Genomic DNA, 26,821 nt, shown 5'->3' with positions numbered 1-26,821 from the left:
ATGAGTAAGTATGCAGTTATACTAATATAAATGCAAAACTAAAAAGGTTAAATCTTTATTCTCTATTACCCTGATCAGAACAGTTCACAATTACAAACTCACAGACTCCAAAATATAAAATTATTTTAACTTAATATGTTACCACCATTTCTACACTAAATTAACCAACTGATAGAGGTTAAGTTAAAGTATAAGAGATGTGAAACATAACCTTATTTCAAGATAACATTTTGATGTAGTTCTTTTAAATCGTAACTTTTTCACCAGCAACAAAATAAAGTTGTCAATGTACAAACTAGAATTTGTTTTTTTTTCTTTATAAGCAATCAACAGAAAAACCTACAAATGTATTCATATCAAAATAATGCATACACATTAAAACGTATGCTACAAAAACAATCTTACAACAAAATGATAAATTCTAAGTATGGAAAACCTCCATTATTCCTTTTCTTTAATTAGATAACTTATAAAAATTATACAATAAAAATGAAAACTCAGAACATTAATCTGTTTAAATAGTTTTCTCTACTCTAATTTAAGCCCAAAGGAGCTTTAATAAAAAAAATAATAATAGTAATAAGATCGTCATAAACTTCAAATGACAGCTATTGCAAATCTGTTTATTTGCTTACCTTAATGTCCCGCTATCTTTACGAACACACGGCAAATATACATGAACACTAAAAAAAACCAGGTGACTAAACGGATTCAAGTCTATCAGGTTAATACCCGGAGACAATATACACGATGCAAATCTTGTTAGTCTCACATTTTAAGTAATTAAGACACGTAAAATAATTACACTAAACCCACTAACCAAACACACAAAGACGGCCATCTTCTTTCCATGTGTAGAAGCAGAAGACAGTAGAGCAGAAGTATATCAGCATAACCAACTTAATTCTCTCTCTGAACATAGAGTCTATTAAAAGTACTCTAGTACTCTGGATATGTAAACTAATCTCTCTATAACTCTTTACAAAATTTAGAACACAGTCCCCGAAAGGGAATTTACTGATTAACGGCATTCTAAAACAAAACTGGAAAAATCGAGTAATAGATGAATTATATGATGAAATTATTGTAATTTATAAACTAACTGGCTTTTCCCGTAAATTAACAAGGATCAACTTATAGTTCTGTCTTAGAAATACACATACCAAACCGTACTACTTTTTGTTTTCTCAACTAGTTTTCCAGGGACTGTGGGTTTGGGCATGTGTGTATAGGCATGTCCAATTATTGCAATCGTATTGCTATATTTCACATAAATATAATACTAACGTTAACGTAGGCTCACATTGTAGTGTTTAATATGGTAAAATATACACAAAACAAAAATGATTATATACTGGATCTTTGTACCTAAACGTTTAATAACAACGGCTTGAATAACAATTTACACAATAACGACGATAACGATTATTATTACTATTTATTCGCTTAATTATGCATCAAGATACCTTAAAAGCAATGATACGTCTATATATAACTATCTAAAAAGCAACATATGTTAATAACATCAAACATAAATTTGACTAAATAAATTGTCGGTGAAGAAGCAGAAACGTTTCTACACTAATTTACCGTAGTTTACCTGTTTTCTTTTAATGCATTAATTCTCGAAGGTTGGCTACAGTGCCAAACATCTTTCTTGTAACGGCTTTTTGTCAGTAGACCTGAGTTATCGTATCATTGGTCGTTGAAAGTATATTATTATTATTCAAAAAGTTATCGTGAGGTACGTATTTTCTACGAGCTATTTTAAAAGTTATCAGGGCAATTTTGAACAGACTGATTTCAGAATAGGTGCGGAAATGGTGCAAAGTGTTGGGTAAGTATATACATAACCATAATTTCAAATTGCCTCCTTTTTTTGTTTCGTTTCTTGGTAAATTTTATTAAATTGGATGGATTAACACTTCCTGCAGTTTACTATGGTAGTCAACAAATTATTTTCTGCGTGCATAGGCACGCAGAAAATGGTTCCGTAGTTTGGTGCATTTGAGTTTTTAAGGTTTTGGTGTAACCTACCGGGTTGGTCTAGTGGTAAACGCGTCTTCCCAAATCAGCTGATTTGGAAGTCGAGAGTTCCAGCGTTCAAGTCCTAGTAAAGCCAGCTATTTGAATACTAGATCGTGGATACCGGTGTTCTTTGGTGGTTGGGTTTCAATTAACCACACATCTCAGTTATGGTCAAACTGAGAATGTAAAAGACTACACTTCATTCACACTCATACATATCATCCTCCGAAGTATTTTTTAACGGTAGTTACCGGAGGCTAAACAGGAAAAAGAAAAGGTTTTGGTGTATATTTAAAACACCAAAATCTAATAAAATACTTCTTAACCAACAAGCTTCACTAGTTGTTCTACTTAGCGCCACATATTCGGCTTCAGTACATTATAGTGAAATACATTGCTGCTTTATATAACACCAAGATACTAAATTTCCTACAATTTTAAAGCAGTAACCAATTGTCGATACTCCATCACAGTCGGCATCCATATATTGTAGAATTGCATCAGTTTCAATCCATTTGTAAAATAAACCTATATTCAAGGAACTTTTAATATATCAAAGAAGACATTTTTATGTTTTATACAATAATTCACTTGCAGCATTTTGAAAATGGTTCAAAACAGCAGTAGCACAACATATATCCACATATATCCTTGAACCCATGCTGCATACTCAGGCTACCAATTTGACGGTATTGTAGTTCCTTTTCTGAACTTTCAGATCTATCTCGTTTTAATAAATCAAATTTAAAATTTTTATCAATTGGTTTACAATTTAATCTGACGTATTAAACTTTCAAAGTACCTTTTTCAAGTATTGCCTTTGATCGATTACTGTTGTACCTTCCACTACATCTTGTTTGACATTTATCCTTAAGAAATTAGAACACCAAGAGATCTTTCATTATTAAACTTTTCATTTAACATAGATTTTAGTTGTTAACTACTTCTCTTTCACTAATACTAAAAGTTAGCAAATCATTCACATGTAATAGTAAAAATATCTTTCCATTAATTACACATTTCATGTACAAATAATGATCACTTTTAGATCTAATAAAAGCTTCATGTTTCATTACAGAATCAAATTTATATTCCAGTCTCAGAGATTTGTTAAGTTCATAGACTTTTTTAAGGTGCAGATTTTACTATACTAATTTTAGCTCCATCTAGTAATAGAATATGCACTTCTTGTATTTCACTATGTAAAAACATCCATCTGGTAGGCTGTTCGACCTAACTTATTTTCACATCATGAACATTCCAAACTTAATTTTGCAACAAGAGCATTCAACTTTAGATTTTTCTTCTGTTAGACTCCTCTAGCCACCAACCTAGCTTTATATTGAACATTATCATTTACTTCTTAACTTTTAAACATCCATTTAGTCTCTTTTGACCACTTCTTTATTTACTGGAGATTTTATTTTAGTTCATGTGTTATTTAAAATCTTCAATTCACCCTTTACAGCTTAAGAGCACTAATTTGCATCAACACGTTTCATTGCTTTTGCATAGGTTGTTTGTTTGTCTTCTGTATTGAAAATCACAAAGTTCATAATTTTTCAATCAAAGTGGCTTGGTCTTTTGCCTTTTTCCAAGATTTTGATTTTCTTCTTGTAATTCTTGTTCCATTACCTATTTAACTTCATCTATGCTCCCTCATTCTCTTCATACTGAATTTCGTTGATAATTTTTGGCAATTCAATTACATTTTAGAATTCTTTTCCTTCATTTTTAGTTTTTATATTGACAAATACAATGTCTCTTGCTATTTCTGTGTTCTTGTTTTCATGTATCCTTTTCTTCACTGTACTCTATGAATAATATTCCACTTTTAATATCCCATTTCAATCTCTTTTCCATAGGCATATATACCTAAGCAACCTTTTCTGAAGAGGTATACACTTCTGAGTTAAATTTGCATAGCTGGTTTATGTCAAAATTATTAAACCGAACTGTTCTGATACTGGTTCTATTTAAAATATAAAATTTTTTTTTTAATTACATTAATATTAAAAATGAGGTACAGTTTTTACTCCATAATAATACTAATTTTACTTTAAATTTCTAAAAAAAATATATATATATATAATGTAGTAGTGGAGATTTGTCGTTTGAAGCACAAACTTTAATGAATTGTGAACTGTGAGTGTCTTATCACTGTGTGAGCAGGTTTTGAACTGATTGATTATGAGCATCTAAAAACCAATTTCTAGATTTCTTCTAGATTTTCAAGGGTTACAGTTGATTTTTGAATATTTTTTTGAAACCTCTTTATTTTTTTAATTTCTCGTTAACAAATAAGAAATCGGCCTGATTTTTGGTGAGTATTATCATCATCAATAAACCAATTTCCAGATTTTTTTAAATTAGGTCTTGAAAGGGGATTAAGAAAGGTGAAAAAGGTTTTGAACAATAATTGTAGATTTTTTCAATACCGACTATAGTAAACAAGATATTCAGTAGATTTGAGCTTGCAAAAATTCTTCAAATAAATATTAAAAACCCATTTTCCGGATTTTTTAAGGGGTTCGAAGATATAAGGCGCTGTGGCTCAACCAACACACCCATGACTACTGTTACTTTATGTGTGACTGGCTGCACCTGCCTCTGGTTACTTGATAAAAAATATAAAATAAAAAAATTGACCGCTACGGGAAACACAACTAACCATATAGTACAGGCAAAGCTACAACGGGGAGCTAGTTCATAAATATTTTTACATTGTATTATTAATTTTGAATTTTTTATAATGTATTAATGTTGTTCAGACTTTGAAATTATAACTTCTTTTTTATGAGTTGATTTAATCACATAAAAGTTAATTAGTTGAAATACAGATTTTAATTAACTTTTATTTTTTTAGAATGTCTGCTGAATCGAGAACAGAATTTAAACTTAAGTCTCCCCCAGAAGATTGCATATCATCAGTTAAATTTGGACCAAATTCATCACAGTTTTTACTTGTTTCATCTTGGGATAATACTGTCTCGTTGTATGACATACACAATAACAATTTAAGGATCAAGTATTCTCATGATAGACCTGTACTAGATGTTTGTTTTCAGGTAACTATATTAAATATTCTTTGAGTTTACTGTTGTCTTTTCTACCACTTTCCTTTTTAATAACCTTAACTTAATGAGCTCATTGAAGTCTCAAGATAATTTCATGTTTCTTATATTCACTTATATTATTGGGTGTAAGAAATTGTAACTTTAAGTTATAATTTCACTTACAGCAAGTAAAATCTGAATTCATAAACAACTTTTATTACATGATATTGTTTTATATATTATTTTAACTATTATTTGACAAAGATAATATGTTTTTTCAATTAAAAATATCAGTATTTATTTTAGATCAGAAATAAAAGAAATTCAGAACTGACCCACCCTGAATTACGGTTTTAATGAAATATTAAGATATATATTATGTATGTAACATAATATGCACGGTTTTTTTTGTTTTATTTTTATGTCTCAAGTGTGAAAAAATCTGATTTGTTCAATCTTATTAGTTTAGCTATTTTAATCTGAAGAAGAAATGGAGAAAATTAAAAAAAAGAGCGAAGATACGTATAAACTAAAACAGGGGTGATGATTGAAATTTGAACAACCCTAGTTAACAGAAATTAATAAAATCATATTGGGAATATTGGAAGACAGAAATTAAATTATTAGAAAGTAATAAAGGAAGATTAGTTGAGGGAGAGAATTTATGTTATTAAGAGAATATAATTAATAGGGAAAAGATTTAAAAGTGACTAGAAGAAGATTGAAAACCTACCGGGTTGGTCTAGTGGTGAACACATCTTCCCAAGTCAGCTGATTTGGAAGTCGAGAGTTCCAGCGTTCAATCAGTTATTTTTACACGGATTTGAATACTAGATCATGGATACCGATGTTCTTTGGTGGTTGGGTTTCAATTAACCTAACCACACATCTCAAGAATGGTCGAACTGAGACTGTAAAAGGCTACACTCATACATATAATCCTCATTCATCCTTTGAAGTATTATCTGAAAAGTAATTATACCAGAGGCTAAACAGGAAAAAGAAAGAGAAAAAGATTTAATGGAAATGAAACCAAAATACAATATCAGAGTTCTGGATCAAAGATTGCTCTTTCAGAAGTACATAGCAAACTGTGTATTAGGAAATATTATATAATGGTGTGCTTGAATAGCCAAAAGCAATTGACGGTTGCAAGACTAGAAAATGAAACATAAAATATTGACTGATGTAGTCCAAGTTGCTTTTATTTTCTAAATGGAAGAACCGATAAAAGAATAAAAAATAATTTGAGGCCCAAGTCTCACATAAAACAGTCTCAGATAAAAAAGGTACTGTTAAAATACGTTAATACTTTGGCTAAAACTTGTAATTGAGTTATGCAGATTCATTACTATGAGGGAAATTCTGGCTAAAGTAAATAAAAATAATACAAAGTAAATGAATTGCAAAGGACAATATTTGCTAGGAGGAGTTAACTTTAAGCAAGCAAAACTTAATGTACCAGAAATCACAACAAAAAAAAATGTTTACTTAGGTAGTAAATTTATACTATGAATTAAATACAAAAGACAAAAAGCAAGTTGTAAAACTATGAAACCTTTTATAAGTTTTAGGATCAAATGTAGATTTAGAAACTAAAAATTTATAAACTCTTTGTACCAATACAGACAATAAGAAAGACAAAATGAAGAAGAGATAATTTTATATAAATCTTGCATTAAGTTTGTGGGTTTTATATATATATATATATATTAAGGCATTCAAATATATTTATTAAGTATATATATTAAGGGTAGTAAATGTGAATGTAGAAGGAAGGTGTGGAAAATAAAAGTAGTAAAGGAAGACAAATTAGAATGTATGCAACAGTTAATTGATTAAGTGGAAAATACATTCGTGGTTAGAAATTGTTAAAAAATAAATTGCATCAAACTAGAAAAAAAATTAACCTATTTGTGTTTGTTTAATTTATTGTTATTTTCTTTACTCTGATCGTGCCAACAGCCTATGTGGGACAAATGCTTAAAACATTTTGTTGCATTTTTTAAATCCAGATCTGAAAAAACTATGACTAGAAGATCACCGAGTATTCTAGTGCTTACAAAATAGTTGGAAAAAAAAATTAACTAATTATTATGCATCAGTTATGGTAATTATTAATGTAAGAGTTTAATAAATATTTTCTAAGATTGGTCATTGTTGCTGTAGATGGAAAGTTTCTCTGCATTTATAAAATGTGGTAAAAGTAAAATAAATATCTTGAACTAATATTATCTGTTACTTTTACTAGGATGCAGTTCATTCTTTTAGCGGTGGTTTGGATAAAACATTGAAGATGTATGATTTTAACAGTAACACTGGTGAGTAATGTAGACTATTTTTGTATGTGTTGTTTTTTGTAATGATTTAAATTATAATAAAACCTGATTTGCATCATTCACATGTGAATTATTTTTAATCTCAATAGATATCTCATAACGATATTATGTTCAAATCCCTTTGTATGACTAATATACTTCACTTGATAAAAAATTGTTACACTATTTGATGATAAACTTAAAATATGAATTCCTTAAGACCCTTTTTTTTAGAAGTTATCAAATACTGAGCAGATATACAGATGTAATAATCTAAGCAAAGATTGTTGCAACTAACTCATGTGTAGTTATAGTGAGGGGTGTTCCACTTTAATTTGACAAATGATCAGTGCATCACTATTTTTTATTTTGATATTTGATATATGATAACTACCCACCTTGTGGATAAAAAATATTTTTTTTTATTTTTAAACAAATTTTTTCTTGAGTAATAGACTATTTTCTAACTCGCAAACAGGTAAAAACAGCCATTTTCATCACTTTTTACATGAGCTATAGCATTCTTATTTTACATTGTACAGAGGTCAAAAAGGGCTTTTTGAAAAGAGTAAAGATGGAACTTCATCTTAGTGTTCTCAAAATTCATTTTGTTACAAATTCATCTTGTTATGTTTACAAATTGTTGTTAATAAACAATTTGGGCCCAAGATAAATAATGAAGGGTGTCGGGTAACAGACCTTTTTTGATCTTTTTGTCATAAGATTTTGAAAATGCCACATTTTTGGGGCCCAAATACTACATGTAAGACAGATAGAAAAATCTGAAATTTTTATAACAGTAAGTACTTTTTATGTGCTTTAAAACCATATAAAATGTATTTTTTTGCTCAAAGGGGTTGATGAGTAATGAAGCCAACACAACTGCTAAAAACATAGTTGCTTCTAACTGTAAACAACGTATCCAAAAATACTGATGTATATATTTTTTTCAGGTTATAAAAATTACATTAAACTCATTAGAATGAATAAACTGATAATAAATAGTCAACTACAGAATGATAAGTAATAATTGCAAAATGAAAAACAGTTCAAATACATTAACAAGTTGTTTAATTCACCTTTACCTTATTTTACTCCTGCTAATGAAAGTTATGAATAAATCTTGCACTTTTTGATAACAAACTTAACTATTAACTAACATAACTTAGTGCTCCTGCCATTTTTTTTTTTTTTTTTTTTATTGAGTAGAACTGATAAGTCCTCATTCATCTTTGGTGTAATGTGCCCTTTTTCAGTAATTGGTAGTAAAAGCTCTGAAGGCATGAGAATTAAAGTATTTTTGAGTTGAACCCATGTTTGATTATCCCTCAATGATTTCTTGAATGAAGTATCAAGACCCTACAGATGGAAAAATTGTATTCCATATTCCTCTTCATTTTCATGTATTTTGACTTGAATGACTTAGTCTAATCACCACTTGTCATTGTATATGCAGCAGACTTAATTTTTACATTTTGGCTTTGGTAAACTTATAAAGCAATCAGAAACACTAATGTCCTTGTGTACCAATAACGTAAATGTTTCTGATTCAGAGGTGCCTGTATTCAGAATACATTTTTAACTTGTTGGAACATAACTGTGAAAGGTTCTTGCTTCTGGGACTGTTGTGATTACCTGATAACGAGAACTGAGTGTTCTTCAGTCTGTTGAACATCTTTATTAAAGCAGAAAATAAATATTTAATATTGCAATAATTGTACATTTCAGAAGGTGTAACAATTTGATTATTGACTGTCCTTTAAAGGCTTGCTTTAGTCACAGTCCTTTTTACAGTTCCACCAATACCATCACATGTTCCTTTTCCATGGCATGAGGAAAAAAATGCCATTCAGCTGTGATTTCAAAATCTTCATGGTTGCACCAATATATGAATTTTTTTTGTTTTTATACTGGGCTGAGGAGCCATCAGAGAAATAAAAAAATTGTTTTAACTTGTGGTATCAGTGTTTTTACTTTATTTTGGAAGCAGAAGAATGTAGTGTTGTGCTTCAAGTACTCCCTAATCGCATAATAGCTTTGGCTTTGTAATTTTCCTTCTTTTGTAAAATATATGAGAAATGGATGTACTATGGCATAAGTTTTATTAGTGATATACCTGGACTTCATCCTGTATCACAAAAAGAAAATTTTGAGAGAAGTCTCCCATTATAATACATTCACCCTCAACAAATTTTCATTTTGAGGAAATTAGCTTGTTTGTTTGCAATAAAATGGTGCCTTTTTAGATTATTTAAATTTTCAGCAAGTTTATCAAACTACTCTTGAAATCGAAGAATTTGAGTAGTTAATTCACAGTGGTCAACAGAAACCTACTGTTTGAAGATAATTTCAGAATCAAAATCATCCCACCTCTCGTGCAGTAATCTGAGCACTTCATTAGTGTCTGGACATTTTTCACACTGTGACAGCATGCACGTTTCATTTTCTGTATTATCATGGTTGAAAGGAAAATTTTGTGATCAGATTTCATTTTTAGAGCAGGTAACATGAGTTTTACATTTTGATGGATGCAACACATATTTTGTGTTCTGGACACAAAATTTAGGTTTTAAATCATCAAATTTTGAAAAACCATTTTTTAAATTATGTTTTTCTTTGAAGGCTGTGTACAATTCTTTTTTAAGTTACATAAGATAAGCCTTTTTTAACTATTAATTTTCTTCCTGTCAACTTGTCTTAGAGGCACAATCCTTTTTGCCTGGCATCATTCTGGTAAAAATCTTGGACACGTTTAATAACATTTTCATCAGTTATATTACTGTGTTTCTCTTTGCCGACTTGTGCCAAAATTCCATTTGTTTTAACTAATTGTTTGGGTTGACAGACTAAATACTAACACTAAACTCGTTTTGAATTTTTTGAATGCTTGAACTGCTTAGTAATTAACTTAAAATATTAATTTTTTCCTGGGTTGATGTAAGTGTTTTCATTTTATCCTTTATTTTAATGATTAATTCTCTACCTAAAATCAGCTTAATTGTGTGGTACTAAACTGGTTTCTTCTGTAGAAATATTTAAATCAAAGGAATTGTTTAATTTACTGGTAACTGACTCTGTTAATTTTGTAACTTTATTTTTCAAAGTTGGTTCTTTGCGGGCTTGATAATTTTTGGACCTTAACGGGGGAGATGCCAAGTGCTGAACAAACTTTATTCACGGACTCAACTATCAACACATTGAGGCTCAAATATATCTTGACATTCCGGTTTGCTTTCTGTATCATCTTGTGGTTTTTGTATTTTGTTCACAAGCATTTATACACACTACTCTGCCTGGAATTAATTTTAAATTTGGATTGCTTATTGAAAGTGTCAAAGATATTTCTCATAGAGATATCATAACCGGTTTAGTGTGACAACTAAATGGGTCAGAGCAACTTTTCCTATTAATTTGAAAATAGTTATCAAATGTTCGGTTTTATGAATTATACAAACATTTGTTTGTTTCAGTACATCCACTTTTTAAAGAAATCAGTGTTATTTTCTGTTCAGTAAACTCTAAAATATTGTGCAATACTGAGGATCTATTGTAAGCCAATTTGTGTCATACTGTTTCAGTGTGAATGCCAATTGAAACTCCATAATCTGTTTTTATAAAATGCAAGGGTTCTTACGATAACAATACAGTTATTATAAATTATAAAACGACTAATTCCACCTCAGTTTGTCTTATCCCAGTTTCTCTACAGCTAAAATAAAAATTTCTCTAATTAATAAAATTAAAAATAAAAGCTATCGCATATTAGAGAAGTTCACCGCTAATAAAATTACTTTATAAACAAGTGTACATTACCTAACAACAGTATTTACACTATCAACAATACAACATATCACATTGAAATCAAAACAGTAACTGAGCCTTCTACAATGTTTACATTCAGGATTACGCAAACATTCATGTCCATCCATGTCTATTCACTTTCCTGTTTAAACATGAGTTTGTGTGTACTAGTCATACTTTAGGTAACAAACTAGAATATAAACTATCTCATTATAGACATATCAAAATATTTTGTATAGTAGGCCTACATTATTATCTGAAATAAATGCATGCTTTGAATTTTTTGGATACATTGTTCAGAGTTAGAAGGAACGGTGTTTTTAGCTGTTGCTCATTATGAGCAACAGTTTTGTTACTCATAAACACCTTTGAGTAACAAAATAAATTTTATATGGTTTTAAAGTACATAAAAAGTACTTACTGCTATAAAAAATTTTCCATTTTTTTAATGAAGGACACTTAGTAACAGTCCAATTACTTTTTTAATAAATAGTACTTGTACCTAAGAGTTAAAAGGTAAAAAACAGGCCTGTTACCCTACGCCCTTCATTATTTATTTTGGGCCCAAAATTTGAGAAAACAACAATTTGTAAATGTAATTTCAGTAAACATTACAAGATTTTTTATGTAACAAAATGAATTTTGAGTAAACTAAGATGAAGTTACATCTTTACTCTTTCCAAAAAAATCCTTTTTGACCTCTGTATGATGTAAAATAAGAATGCTACAGCTCTTGAAAAAAGTGATGAAAATGGCTGTTTTTACTTGTTGGCAAGTTAGAAAATAATTGGTTATTCAAGAAAAGTTTTTTAAAAATATAAAAAAAAAAATTTTGGCCACTACAAGGTGGCGGTCATAAGTTGTCATATACCAAATATCAAAATCAAAAATAGTGATGCAGTAAGAGTTTTGAAAATTTGTTGAATTAAAATGGAATACCCCATGATCAGTTTACTTCTCCCATAGTAAAATTTCATGTTATTTCCCTTCCTGAAATTAAAGATAAAACAGTGCTAGAAATGAATACACATAGCTCTACTTACACTTCCAACATCTTTTGTAATAGCATACAAGAGATAGAAGTCCAAAGATATCCCACTATCCGGGTCACAATGCCTGTTAAAGAAGATAGATATTCTTTTTTGTTTATAATAAATTAGAATAAAAAGATCTGCATCAGACTGTGCTGTATAAACAATAGTACCTGGAACACAAGAAAAGGGTTTGGTAAACAAACCAATCAGGAAACTAAAAAAAAATGAATTAGTTCAAAAGGTAGAATATCTAAAAGCCAGCCTCTGCAGATTGAGTGGTAGCATCTCGGCCTTTCATCTGGAGGTCCCAGGTTCGAATCCCGGTCAGGCATGTCATCTTCACACACAATACAAATCATTCATCATCCTCTAAAGCATTGATTCCCAAAGTGGTCCAGGTGGATCCCCAGGGGTCCACGGGAGACTCGATGAGGGTCTACTTTGGCGTGACAAAAAAATGGGGGTTCACAATTCGTAAGCGGGGGTCCATGAAAATTCATCTGGTTTCGATAGTGAAGAACTAAAATGTTGGCTTGACTTTGCATATCAATCTAGGCAGATAATGTTTTGAGAAGCTCAGCGACTGTAACTTACAATTACAAGGGAACAATCTCAATTTAATAAAAACAAAGGGTGTAATTTCAGCTTTTCTTGGAAATTGAAATTTATGAAGCAAAATATTAGTCGGCGCGTATTTTCTCAGTTTTCAAACTTGTAACAGGTAGAATGCCTTGATGAGGATATTCAGACATACGTTCAACATTTAATTACCCTGCATGATGACATCAAAATTAGATTTGAAGATATTCTGACGATGGAAATACCACCATGGATCATAAATCCATTTGATGAAACGGAAGTGGAGAATGTGATATTACAATAGGAGCTACTCGAGCTTAGCACTAATGAGGAGCTGAAGGTGAAATTTAAAAGAGGATATCAAACATTTTGGCTGCAGCCAGAAATACCAGAAAAATATCCTGGACTGTGGGGAATTGCGAGAAAGCTTTTGATAGAGTTTCCCTCATCATATCTTGTCAAAAAAAGTTTTAGTGTCGTTACAAACCTTTTATCAAAAAAAAAGGAGCAGATTCAATATCACAGAATGGGGAGATTTGCGCTTATTCCTAACAAAACTGAAGCCAAATATTGATAATTTGCTGTCAATCCATCAAGTACATCCCTCCCCTTTAAAATTGTAACTATTTTGTGATTGTCATTGTAGAAGTTACGTTATTAATGTTTAATTTTAATTATATTATGACAATTTTATTATATTACATTGCAATATGATAACAATAATAATTAATAGCGTAATGATTACATATTTGAATAAATGCAACTCAAAAAATATACTATTTTTCTTTTGCTTTTTACCACTCTGAATGGGAAGTTTTCTAAATAAAATAAGAGAATTGATGCTTTCTTGTGCTGTGAGTAGATGTCAAAAATGTAAAGTTGGATGGAAGCATTTTTTTTGATTGGCCAACTTTACTTTTTTGACATCCACTCACAGCACAGTCAATCAAAAATTAACCAATCAGTTCTCACTTTTTTTTCAGAAGCTGTTAGTTCATGGAACTCAGCCGTAACGCAAATTTTCATAGTTAGATCTAATCTTCACATTTTCCGTCGACTGGAAATATGGTAGAAATGTAGCTGCAGGGGGTCCACCGGAACCAGCAAAATTTTGAAAGTGGTCTATGAGAAAAATAAGTTTGGGAACCTCTGCTCTAAAGCAATACCAATGGTGGTCCTGGGATTAAAAAAAATTCTTAAATGAAAAAATACTAAAAATTATTTTATGGTTCAGTCATGATAATTCTAATTTTGCCTTTTAGTATTAAGGAGTGTTATCTACTTTATAAATATCCCAACACCTGGTACAACTACCAGATGGCGTCCTCAAAAGATCAATTGATAAGGCTGCCCCTGTCAACCCTCATAAATACAAAGGATGTAGTTCATATCAAAGTCCCACAGAATGCCTTAGAGGAATGAAACAAATTTTGTTTTTGTATATTTACTTGCATCTTAAACTACTGATGATGGTTGAACAATCAAAATGTGCATCTTTAAGATATTTATTCTTTTTATAAATTGTTCTTGAACATACTATCTTAATTTTATTTGCCTAACCAAGAGATTAGCTTATTCTTTATTAATTACATTTAACATATGAATGTAAATATTATTAACAAAAAATAAAATATTGCATCAAATAAATGTTATATTGTACAGTCCAGTGGGTCTTTTGCCATTTATAATTATTGGTATTAATTCTCTCTTGTTACCTGCCACTCTGTACACTTTCATCTTTTAAAACTTACTTTTGTAATATCTTTTATAAAGAAAACTACTTTTTTGAATTAAAATTATTTTCTATTCATCTCCAGACATTAAAACAGGATATTTTATTGCATTGTAATTTACACCCATGAGTAGCAACAGAACTGATTATTGTTTTTGTTGCAGAATTTATCTCACGAGCCCTAAAATTTTGTGAATTTTTTTCAAGTTTTCTTGGAAACCCTGCAAAATTCATCGTGAAAAACCAAATTTTTCCTATGACAGTTCTGGAAGAATGTTTAGTTTCCAAGATTACCTATAATTTTGAATTGTAAATGGATTACTTTTTTTTTTTTATAAAGTGAATATTTAAGTTATGACAACTTGTTATATTTGGGTTTTCCCTGAGTTGCTAAAATTTGCCAGCAAATTTTAGCAAACTCAGGGGTTAATTACAATATGTAATTAACCCTTAATTAAACACTTTAATAAACTGCAGTTGTTTGCATGCTCTGTAGTATCAAAGAAAAGTACTTGTAAAAAATTAAAATAACCAATTTTAAGAGGAAATTTTGTTTTTTGTACTGATCAAACCCACATTCAACTTAGATTAGAAAGCTAATGAGAAACAAAACTGTGGTGAGTTCCATTTTTTAATTGAAGAGACAGCTGATGCAATATAAAGAATGGAAGAGCAGATCATTTTAGAAAATTGTATAGTACTTTTATTTCAATACAGTTTATTGTATGTGTTAATACATTATTATATGTATTAGTAAAATTGTAAAATGGAAATGTAGATCTTTGAAAAAGATTGAGGCTGAATTTTAATTGAAACTGAAGTAGAACTGAATAAAATTGAGGATTTTAAACGGGGTGGTCAAAGATAAACTGAACTGGAGATGGAAAAGGAGTAACCAAAAAGTGTTAGTGTATTTGACATAGCAATAACCATTAACATATTAAATGCCACAGAGCCGGCTGTGACACATTGACCTTGAATGGTGAGAGGTAGTAAAATTGAAAGAGGGGAGAACACAACCTGTTACTGTGAAGGATACACAGTTGAGATAAAGCCAATGACTAGTGCACACACACACAAATATGCTGTTGATGAAGGATGCTAGAATATTCATCATCAAGGATTATTATGCTAAGGGCAGTTTGAACAAAGGAATGCAAGAAAAATTCCACGCAGAGTTCAGTAGTGATCTACCCACCAAGTCATCCTTACATGACTTCATAAAGAAGTAGGAGCAAACTGGATTTGTGCTTAATAAGAAGCATTAATACCTGCCTGTGAAAAGAAACGAGGTGCAGAAGGAAGATATTCACCAGTGAACAACATCCCTGCGCATCCTGAACCTAAAGCTGCACAAGAGCATGGTTTTACAAGAGTTAAAGCTTACAGATCATGATAAAATGTGTATAGTATTGTACATGGCTACTGCAGGAAATTAAAAGTGGTTTACACTATTTGGAGGTTTGGACCTCTACTTCATGACAGATTAGGCTACATTAATTTATAAAATTCACAATATTGGTCTGTCACAAACCCATGACAAATATTCAAGCTACCACTGCATGATGCAAAGATTGGAGTATGGTGCGCTGTGTTGGGGATAAGCATCATCGGATCCATTTCCTTCAGAGATACATTGAGCTCAGCGCATTATATTGCTGACGTCATCCAGCGCTTCATAAAACTACTGACTCCAGACAAATAACATTTTGTGTATTACCAGCAGGACTGCGCGACAGCACATCCTTCCTTGCAAGCGGTTCACTCAGTTTTCACATCTGACAGGAATGTCTAAGGATCTATGGCCTCAATGGATGCCTGATCTATCCAGTTTTAATTTTTATTTATGGGGCAAGCTGAAAGGTCTACCAGAACAATTCACAAACACTTGACGCACTACAGCAGAATATACGCAATGCCATTACCAACATCCAATGGGACAAGTTACAGCAAGTTGTACTGAACGTGTACCATCAGGCCAAACTATGCTTGGACCTTGGAGTTCAAAATTTCCAGCAGTACCTGTTGAGATGGGGTGGAATCCACGTAAGTAGATTTTTGTCTTTCCTTCTTGTGTAATATTGCCTTACAGTTCATGTGTTCTTCTCTTGCCTTGGATTCAGTTTATCTTGGGCCTCCCCCTCACCATATATAGACTAAAAATTTGTAAATGTGGCAATTACTATTCTTTCATCAGGATTTTATACTTTTATTTTTATTATATATGAGCCCAACTCAATTTTTTTTATTTAGGACCAGTTTGGTATCCAAAGAAGTTCTATTGTGATAGATAAAATAAATTGATCATATAATAAAAAGTTAAATGATATTTTTTTCTATTATTATTAAATTGCTAAATGTATTTTATTATAGTTTTCTTTATTTTCAGAGACTGTTCTTGGTACACATGATAATGCAATTAGAGCAGTTGAATATTCATCTGAAGTTAATGGTATTTTGACTGGAAGCTGGGATGCTACTGTAAAAATGTGGGATCCGCGAGCTTCACGATGTGTTGGAAATTATACACAACCAGACAAGGTTTGTTGATTTTATTTAATATTTATTTTATGAAATACGTTTTTTTATTATAAAAATGGGCTCTTAGTCTAGTGTACGATAGTTATTTTTTCCTTTCTACAGTATTTGTAATTTTTTTAAATCAAGTTTATGTCCTGGACAAGATTCTATAAACTATCCCTACAGCTTCATTCCACAACACACAGAATATATCAAGAACTATGATCTGAGAAAATAGGATGTGAAATAAGGAGAAAATGCCAACGACATTAAAGGTAAACAAGTTCTTACAGATTACCAAATTAAATGTAACTGGGTACAATTTTTCCAAACTGCTCTCAGCAAGATGTTTAATGCAAGCTGTTTTATTAATAGCTGATGGCTGTAGCAGTTAATAATATAACATAAAGAAAACAATAAATTATTTAAAGAGTAATTGTATGTTCACTATTTTATACTGTATTAAATTATGGTTTCACTCAAAATTACTTGACAAATAATTTAGTTATATAATTCAGATATAATTCAAAGAGAAAACACTTCTTTCACAAAGAATCACTTTTTTAAGGAAGTAATGTTTTATCGAGTTAAAACATACAGCGTTATAAGCTTTATAGTTTTTTAAATATATTTAAAGAAGCCGAATTGTTTATATGTCAATAAATATTTAAAAAAAAATGTAATTATAAAATAAGAAACGTAAAAAATTTTTTGGTATATGGTTTTTCCCTAGATTGACAGATAATATTTTTACTTAGTCAGTCTTTTAATTAATTTTCATAATTTTGTATATTGAATTATTTTTACTTATTGAAATATACATAATAAGCTTCTCTTCAAAATTTAATATGTTACAATAATTAATTTAATATGTATACATAATATTATTAATTATGTTAATAATATTTCAGGTATATACAATGAGCTTATGCGGTGAAAAGTTTGTAGTAGGGACTACTGGTCGTAAAGTTTTTGTGTGGGATTTGCGAAATATGGGTTACATACAGCAACGTAGAGAATCAAGCCTTAAATACCAGACTCGTTGCATACGTTGCTTCCCTAATAAACAAGTAAGTATTTAAATTTTAATGATTAATGGATGAAATTATATTTTTTTGTACCATAGTTTGGGTTTTTTTTGTAATATATATTTAGTATTTAAAACATCTGAGTATGGTTTAATTGATAGATTTGAATTTCATTAAATTAATGTTCATGTTGCTTAGTATGTGTGTAGTATGAGTAATAACTGAGAACTTGTGAATGTAGCTAAAATATTAATCATTTACAAGGTGCGGCAAAAAGAATGGCCCATTTTAATTTATGTGGTATTGTTGATCTTAGCTTACTAGAGACTGATGTTTATGTCATTGCTTAGTCCAGTTCAAAGAATTTTCTGCCCACCATATTACATGAACTTGGTAGTCAGTATGAAGTACTTGTTGTTTGACTAACACATGTTTGCAAATGAAACTTTTTTCAAGCGTGCTAATAGTGTTACAATACAGCATTTGTTTCAACAACATTTCAAAATCAACCAAAATGGACAAGTTCTGTCGTGGGTAGGTCAGACAGTTCACAACAGTATCTGCTTCAAACAAGAAGCCAGCCACCTGGTACGCCACGTGCAGTAATCTGAGGAATGAAATCTTTAATTATATTCCACCTTATAACAAATGTTAACTCGGCCTTTATGGGTAGAATAATAAGGTTCTAGGTAAAATCATAAATTGCATTTCTTCATAACTTGATGATTCTACATCATCCAGAATATCACCAGGAGTAGCATCGAAGAAATTAATGGATGTAAAGTAAATCCTGGGACCTGTATTCTGTAAACTTATTTCCTACAAATTACTGAAATAAAAAACATTGGGTGAAGTTCACTGCATGCTATTGACTTACCACATACATGCTGTATATTGCATATACACCACCATACATTGTTTACAATATACAATGTTGTAAATAGCTTATATCATTATGTCGCTATACTCTTTTTCACATATCCAAATTTTGTTCTGTTAAAAAAAAGGCAGAAAGCATTGGATGTACTTCTTTCTACCTGATGTAAATCCAAAGTGTTTATCGTCTGAACAATGTTCATGTGTCTTCTTCTGTGAAAGAAAGCAAGTATGCTGGCGTCTAGCAATTTCCCTTTGCAGTATGAAAATGAAATGAGTGGGATTAAGTTGTGTATTTTTATTTAAATATGTATGCATGTGTAATTTTTAAAAATTTATAATATATGTTATTAGAAGAGTAAGTATTATTTTAAAAAATATATTATTTTTTATCAGGGATATGTTCTAAGTAGTATAGAAGGTAGAGTTGCTGTTGAATATTTGGATACCAATGCTGAAGTTCAAAAGAAAAAGTATGCTTTCAAATGTCATCGTATTAAGGAGGGTGGCATTGAAAAGATTTATCCTGTCAACGCAATAAGGTATGTTTATTATAATATTTCTTATTTTAGAAATATAAATTTTATATATATGCGCCTATAATAAATCACAAATGATTCATTTACCTCTTGTTTCTGTATGATATTTTAAATTACAATTTTTTTCATTTTTTTATTAATTAATTAAATTGTGAACTATTTATTTATCAATAAAATTATTTCAATTTTCTCAGATGTGTTTAACATCCAATTACCATACTAATGAAACATGTACCCTGTTCAGCCTAAATATTTATTATGAATGTTGCTTTAAAACACATGCTATTGATGTTTTGATATAAACTTAATCAAATACTTTATGGATATTGGCATATACACATAGTCTGCATTAGGGAGAGTGTAGTTTACTTTTTGAAAGTTTGAGTGTGATGTATAAATTCTTAAGTACATTCATATTTGAGTTAATGTCTATCACAATCGTACATGTTTAACATATCCTTCATCATTTAAAATAATTATTTTATTAACTATATAAATTTTATAAAGAGGAGATGTCATTAGAGCATAGTCAAAAGTTTTTCCTTTTTTCATTCAAATTCTATATGTTTGGAATAAAATGATAATTTATAATATGAGTAACTACTTTGTATTGAGTTCTTGTGCTGACTGCTATGTTAACACGTTGCTTCTAGGAATACGGAACTCATTGTCATGCAGCATGCACATTATCAAATTTCTAAATGATAATATAAATTAATCAGTTAAATTAATATCCTTAAATTTATTAATCTTGTACTCATTTTTCTTATTCAGCTTTCATCAAGGATATAATACCTTTGCAACTGGCGGTTCTGATGGTTACGTCAACATTTGGGATGGTTTTAATAAGAAGCGATTATGTCAGTTCCATCGTTATAATACATCAATTGCTTCTCTTTGTTTCAGTAATGATGGTAAGTTAAATAATATGTTAAATATTTTTTATATTTATTAAGAATATATTATAGAAAAAAATGTGTACTGCTTGTTTGTGAATAGACATGTTTGTATACTCAGTTTTCTAAATAGATGTGTAGTAATACTTTGAAATACTTTAGCTACACTTAACTTTCTGAGAGGAAACCTTATAATTAGATGCAGTATTGAAGTAGATGATTTTCTAGCTGGAAGCAGGTATCTTTCACCAAGTCTAATTCCATTTTTTTTTTCCTGTTAACATGTTATGTATGCTTATAAAAATACATTTAAAAAAAATAATGTTTGACAAGATTCTTCAGATATAGTATATCATAAGATATATCAAATTATATTATGGTATCATAATGTTCTTTCTCTTAAATGGTTCCTTGGTCATCACTATTGTGGTTATAATTTAATTTTTGCAATCTGTCAACATGATTTCTAACTATGTTTAATGTTTTACTTGTTCAGTTGTTTTATATCATATATTCTGTCATTATGTTTTCTGACTAACGATTTTGGAGTCACTTGTGGAATATCCTCAAAGAATAAAAGAAAATTGTATTATTTGATATTTTTGTTTATTTCCATTTATATTGATTATTTATTATAAGAGGTTTAATTTCTTATTGAGATTTTTGTTGTTACTTTCTAAGTTAATTACCATTGATAGAATCTCTCATTTGGTTTTAATGGCATTAATAATAATAATTGCTAATATTTTCTGTATCATTAAATGTGGTAAACACTATTGTAAAATAATTGAATCATAATAATGACCAAACATGATAGCCAATGTAACATTAAAAAAAAAATGTTTGATCATTTCCACTCATTTAAAAATTTAATCTTGAACAGTGAAAAGAAAAAATGTAATTTTTTTTGTTGTGGAACTTTTATTCTGATACAAACAAAAATTACATTCATCTGCCTTTCACTTACTTTTTTCTGTTTTATATTAATATATTTGATGCAGTTTCAGAATTAGTTTGAATTAACAGTAAATTTAAGGGGTAGACTAATTTCAGAAATTATTTACAATAGATTTATTGTTACCATAAAACTAGGTTTAATATGTACAATTAAAGGTTCACTAACTAAGATATTGTACTAATGTTTGTAACTTTTACAGCAGATGATCCTTACAGACTTTTATTTTCACTTAGACAATTTTTGCTTTATGTATTGTCCAGTGAATTATGAAATAAATTAATATCTCACTTGTAGAATTCTGGTTAAGATAAAACTGCACTCCCTTTCAAACTGATCATTTAACATCTGTAATACCTTAGAGAGAAGTATTTTGGGGGTTGAAGGGTGTGAAATTCAGATATAATTCCAAAAACCAAAGCCATGTTTAATAGTTGTAAGTCTCTGAAGTCAATGAATGTTGCTGGATGCAGTTTTACAGTACAGTGTAACCTTTTATTACCATTAGTGCATTGTTCACATTAGTGAAGTTTTTCTTGTAACAGTGTACAATGGAATATTTCAGTCATTATAATCATATCTAATAATTGATGTTCTGCTGTATTTCTTAGAGTTGATAGAAATCCACAGGGTGATTACAAATGATACATGAAAATAAACGGAAACTGTCAAAGTTTCAGATTAGGTTTAAAGTAGTTGACAGGTAGCAGCACAAGCTCAGTTTCTAAAATGGCATCTTATGCAACAGAAAGCATTATATGTCTTAGAGTATGAGAAATGTTTATCCATTGTTTCTATGCAGGGTTTATTCCGGAGATGGTTTGAAATGAAACCACCAGAATGATCTACCGGAGACTGTACCAACTACACTTCATTTACATTCATACATGTCATCCTTTGAAGTAATGCCTTATGGTGGTTCCGAAGGTTAAACAAAAAGATAAATGGCCACCAAAGCCACTGGTTGTTTGTGCAAAGGTAAAAACACTGGACGGTCAAGCGTTTCAGATGAAACAATGGATAGAGTCAGGGCGAGTTTCGTTCATAGCCCAAAGAAGTCAATTTGACATGCTAGTAGTGAACTCGATATTCCACAGTCAACTGTCTGGAAGGTTTTGCCAACTCAATTACATCTGAAACCATGCCGTATAAAGTTATTGCAAAAGTTACAACCAAATAATCTCAACAAAAGATACAAATTTATTATAACGACATGGAAGTGACAATTTTGCCCATCGTTAGGTGTTTAGTGATGAGGGAACATTTCACTTGAATGGAAAGATGAATCGCCATAAGCAACAACCTAATTCTGTAGAATGTGAATGTAATTCCCCAAAACTTAATGTTTTTGGCACAATTTTTAAAATAAAGATGTACGGACCATTGTTTTTTCTTGGAGAATACTGTGGCGGGTATTTCATACCTCACTATGACGCAGTTGTGGTTGTTCCCTCAGTTAAAAAAAGGATTTCAATAACTTTGTATTCAACAAGATGGGGCTCTGCCTCACTGGCATGCTGAAGTACGAGGCTTCCTGAACAAAAAAATCTCATGCTGCTAGATCAGATAAAGCGGAAATAGTGACTTAGCATTCTTAAACTGGCCTCCTAGATCTCCTGATCTCATAGTTTTTTATTGTTCCTTTGGAGGTATGTTAAAGACTGTGTTTACATGCCATCACACCCAATAACTTTGGTTGAGCTACAGGAATGCATTACATCTGTATTTATGACCATCACTAGGGATATGTTAATACATGTGTGGACTGAACTGGACTACTGCATAGATGTGTGTTGTGTGATGAATGGAGACCATAACGAACATTTATGAAGGTATAACTGAAACGACAGTTTCTGTTTATTTTCATGTATCATTTATAATTTTATGTGTACTACTTTTTTAAATACAGATTTTTAAAATCGAATGAATCATTTGTAATCACCTGTATTATCTTTGTTCACTTTTTACTGTTAAAAGAATATTATTATTTAACTTTTGTTGTTAGATGTTAAGATTTTTTATTTATTTATTTATATTTTACAGGAACTGTTCTTGCAATAGCGTGTTCATATTTATATGAAGAACCTGCACCTGATCCTCTTCCAGAAAATAATGTGTTCATTCGTTATGTTACTGATCAAGAAACAAAACCAAAATGAAACATTTATTTCAGTTAATGAATTCATGCAGATTTTTATCTACATTGTGTGTACAAAAAACTTTTCTACAATTTTGAAATGTCATATTTAATGAGCTATACTTCTTTTTACTATACTGTGTACATTATAAGGTCTTTTAATTATATGTATAAACTTTTATCTATTAATAAATGTTACTTTTTATATGAATAGTTTTTAATGATTGAATGGCTTTCAACAATTTTGTAGTACAGTTTGCTTTTAAGTTGTTTAAATCCAGTGCCATAAGATAAAAGTTGCTGAAAACATGAGAATGATTATTCAGTTCTGCCATAATGTGAAACTAAGTGGCAAAAAAGAGAGGGTGAGTATTTTTATATTTCAAAGTCAGACTGCATTGTTCAAAAAGATACTTTTAAAGAATTGAAAAATGTTGACTGATGGACAGGAAAAGCAAAAACATCAATTTTAAATAGTTTGAAAATGAATATTGACTTCTAAATTGTAATAACTTTAATGAACATCAGATTTGAAACACTTTATTGACGAATTCGGTTAAAGTACTTCTAAATTTTGTATTTAATTAAAACAGTGTATGTTTCAAGTAAAATATATTTTTAGTTTAGGTTTGTGTATTTCATAATCTGTTTCTACCTACTGTGAATGAGTAGACTAATCTTGGATATGAAAATCTGGTAAACCCCGAAGAAAAATAATAAGTTATTGAAAAATTTTCCTTTTGGAATCAATTTCCTAAAGAAAAAGAACTTTTTTCCTAGATTTTTCATAAGAAAATCCACTGTTATCATGTATTCAAGAAAGACTAAAAATTAAATATTTTTATGAATTTGATCATTGTCAGATATGAGAAGAAAAAGCAGCTTTGGACTTGATGTTTTCTTTATAAATCATGTAAAGAACATGTTTGTTGAATAACATCCAAGACAAGACATCTTGCACTGCTTTTGTGGTTTAGTCGATCCTTTTAAAAAGCTTGACTGATCTTACTGAATGGTTAGCTGATTACTGCAGTAAGAACTACAGCAGGAGCTACTGCTGGTTAAGACTATTCAATTTTTTTTTTTTTCATTTTTAAGATTTTGTGGATTTCATAATACAACTTCTGATTATGAGCCCAGTACAGTTTCTGATTTCTTAATTCCATCAGTGATCAGCAGTTGATTCAACAGATATCATAATTATTAGCAAGACACTTATAGGATGTCTTCAGACTGAAATCTCTAATTTTGGTTTTTGAGTGCCTTATGTGTTATTCCCAGTTTTTTCTTGTTGGGCATGCACGCTTAGCAGGGCTGAGGCAGTAAGGAAACGTCATCTATTTCATTGGCTCTAGTAGCCAGTTTTTTTATATCTCTTGCAAGTGCCTAGAAAAATATAGTTTTTGTCTTCCTAATTCTATAGAATCATCTATTTATCATCAGTTGATAGTATTGCTGTAGTAAAGTAATCTTGTCTGTCATTGATGAAGTTTAATATTTTTGTAAATTTTTGATTTTGAGGTGATCTTGTTTCATTTTTAAGTTATATTCTTTTAAAATTTCTGTTCTAATTGGATGAATAAGGTTTATGTATCTGTTCTACTTTTTTTTAAGCCCAACATATTAGACAGGTTTCTTACTAATTTGTTGTACTTTTCCCATCCATAAGTTATTTCAACTTTCAAGAAATTAATCAATCAACAGATGGCTATAAGAGGAAATCTGAAGATAAAAAAAAGTATGTTTATTACTGCAATTTAAAAAAATTATTGAACATTATAAAACTTCTGCTTGAGTGTCACTTCTTTAAAAAGGTTGTAACAGCATTGTATAATGAAACTTAATACCTGTTAATAAAAAAAAGTGCTATTCTACTTTGTTTTACTTCTCATTGAATACTTTAAACAGTCTAGTTAATAACCAGCATGTTTCTGTTATGAGACAAGTCCCCTGGGTCATTGAGAATTAAGATACATAACAACTTGGGTAGATTAAACTGTTTCAGTTCTAACTGTATGATTTTTAGTACAGATAAGGCAGTCAAACTTTGAGATTGATTATATTGTAGAAGTATTGAAAATAATATTGAATTGTGTAAAAACTGTATATTGATAGAGCAGGTTAAAAAAAAGAATATTTGGGGTTAATTATTGATCAAAACTAAATTGGATAAGTCATATTAATAAAGGAAAAACAATTGAATAAGGGTTTGAAAAAATGTTTATTCATGCCCATTCAAGGTTACAATACAGTATTTCTTGTATTGGTGTTTATAAATGTAATATTAAGCGACCATACAAAAAAAGATAAATTGTTCATTTAGTAACTAATAAAGAGGAGCATATTTTTCCACTTACTATATCATCTTCGGCACTGATTTATTTATAGTTCTTTACTAGAAGCAGAAATGATAGTATGGCAAGTTCAATGTAAAAAAAAACAAACTTAAGGTCAACAAATAATTGTCCTTTATCTAAACTAAGAAGTAAAATGTTTTCAAAGAATTTTTGTTATTTCGTTCCTAAGATCTACAAGTTGCTACAGTTTATTAAGGAAAGTGAAACAGTAAACTTCTGTATTATTCAAAAGAATGATTACTGAAAATGTTAATGTTGAAATTTTTTTGAACTTAAGTGTGAATAAACTCTTTGTGTGCTTGTTTCCTTTTTTCCAAAAAGTGATGTTTTATTACATCTTTTAAAATGATAAACAAATAAGTGAACCCAAATACAACCCAGTTGGGATTAGTAATTACAAGCCAGCAACCACTAGGTATGTTTTAATTAGGCTAATGTTTGAAGTAATTAAATGGTTACAAACTGCTGTTTTATACCGATATTAAGTTGAATAAATTATACTTACTTAAGAAAAAATATCTAAAGTATATTTATATGTATAAAGATTGTGTGTGTGTACATTATTTTGTATTAAAGTTACTTAGTTTGGTATTTGTAGTATATTTTATTTAGTGTGATATTTTAATAAACAACACATGCATTTATTATTTAATCACAGCAAAAATAAAATCACTTATTTCAGAACTTTATTTGTTATAATAGAATCAAATGTGAGGAATCATAATGTGCAATAATATTAATATTTTTCTTACTATTTTTCATAAATTAAAGTTCAGATGTCTGCAAAATAAATTTAAAAATGTGACTGCAGTTGTTTTACATTATGTTCCCTGTTTGGTTAGGAGATAAACAAATTTTATAAGTTTCAGGTTTTTTTTACCTACGTTAAAATATATTTGATGTATAAAACTAGTAAAATATTTTTCATTGTGATACTTAATGTGATTAATAGTTCAAAAAAACTT

At 29.8% G+C, this 26,821-nt stretch overlaps 2 protein-coding genes across 4 annotated transcripts in view; one reads left to right on the top strand and one right to left on the bottom strand.

The window, feature by feature from the left end:
* Positions 1-877, bottom strand: part of l(3)73Ah (polycomb group ring finger 3-like lethal (3) 73Ah) — a 38,193-nt gene extending 37,316 nt beyond the window's left edge. Inside the window, exon 1 of one of the 2 annotated variants that reach the window (XM_075366899.1) lies at positions 636-877. The gene's annotated coding sequence lies outside the window, so the exon portion shown is untranslated. The remainder of the gene's footprint in view (positions 1-635) is intronic. The other variant, XM_075366898.1, reaches the window with a different exon arrangement.
* A 763-nt stretch (positions 878-1,640) lies between these two features.
* Bub3 (mitotic checkpoint protein Bub3) lies at positions 1,641-23,717 on the top strand. 2 transcript variants are annotated; one of them, XM_075366897.1, is made up of 8 exons: positions 1,641-1,744; positions 4,895-5,096; positions 7,336-7,405; positions 16,938-17,089; positions 17,980-18,138; positions 19,369-19,514; positions 20,286-20,425; positions 23,406-23,717. In XM_075366897.1, the coding sequence occupies exons 2-8, from the start codon at positions 4,896-4,898 to the stop codon at positions 23,519-23,521; spliced, it is 984 nt and encodes a 327-aa protein (XP_075223012.1). In that variant the 5' UTR covers positions 1,641-1,744; position 4,895; the 3' UTR covers positions 23,522-23,717. The 2 variants fall into 2 exon arrangements, with proteins under 2 accessions (XP_075223012.1, XP_075223011.1); XM_075366896.1 differs by having other exon boundaries at positions 1,641-1,837; positions 23,406-23,710.
* The last annotated feature ends 3,104 nt before the right edge of the window (positions 23,718-26,821 follow it).

Source organism: Lycorma delicatula, chromosome 5 (genome assembly GCF_047948215.1).
Source record: "Lycorma delicatula isolate Av1 chromosome 5, ASM4794821v1, whole genome shotgun sequence".
NCBI classification, from domain to species: domain Eukaryota; kingdom Metazoa; phylum Arthropoda; class Insecta; order Hemiptera; family Fulgoridae; genus Lycorma; species Lycorma delicatula.
Note: the sequence above shows the minus strand (reverse complement) of the source record. Positions and strands in the feature narration are given on the sequence as shown.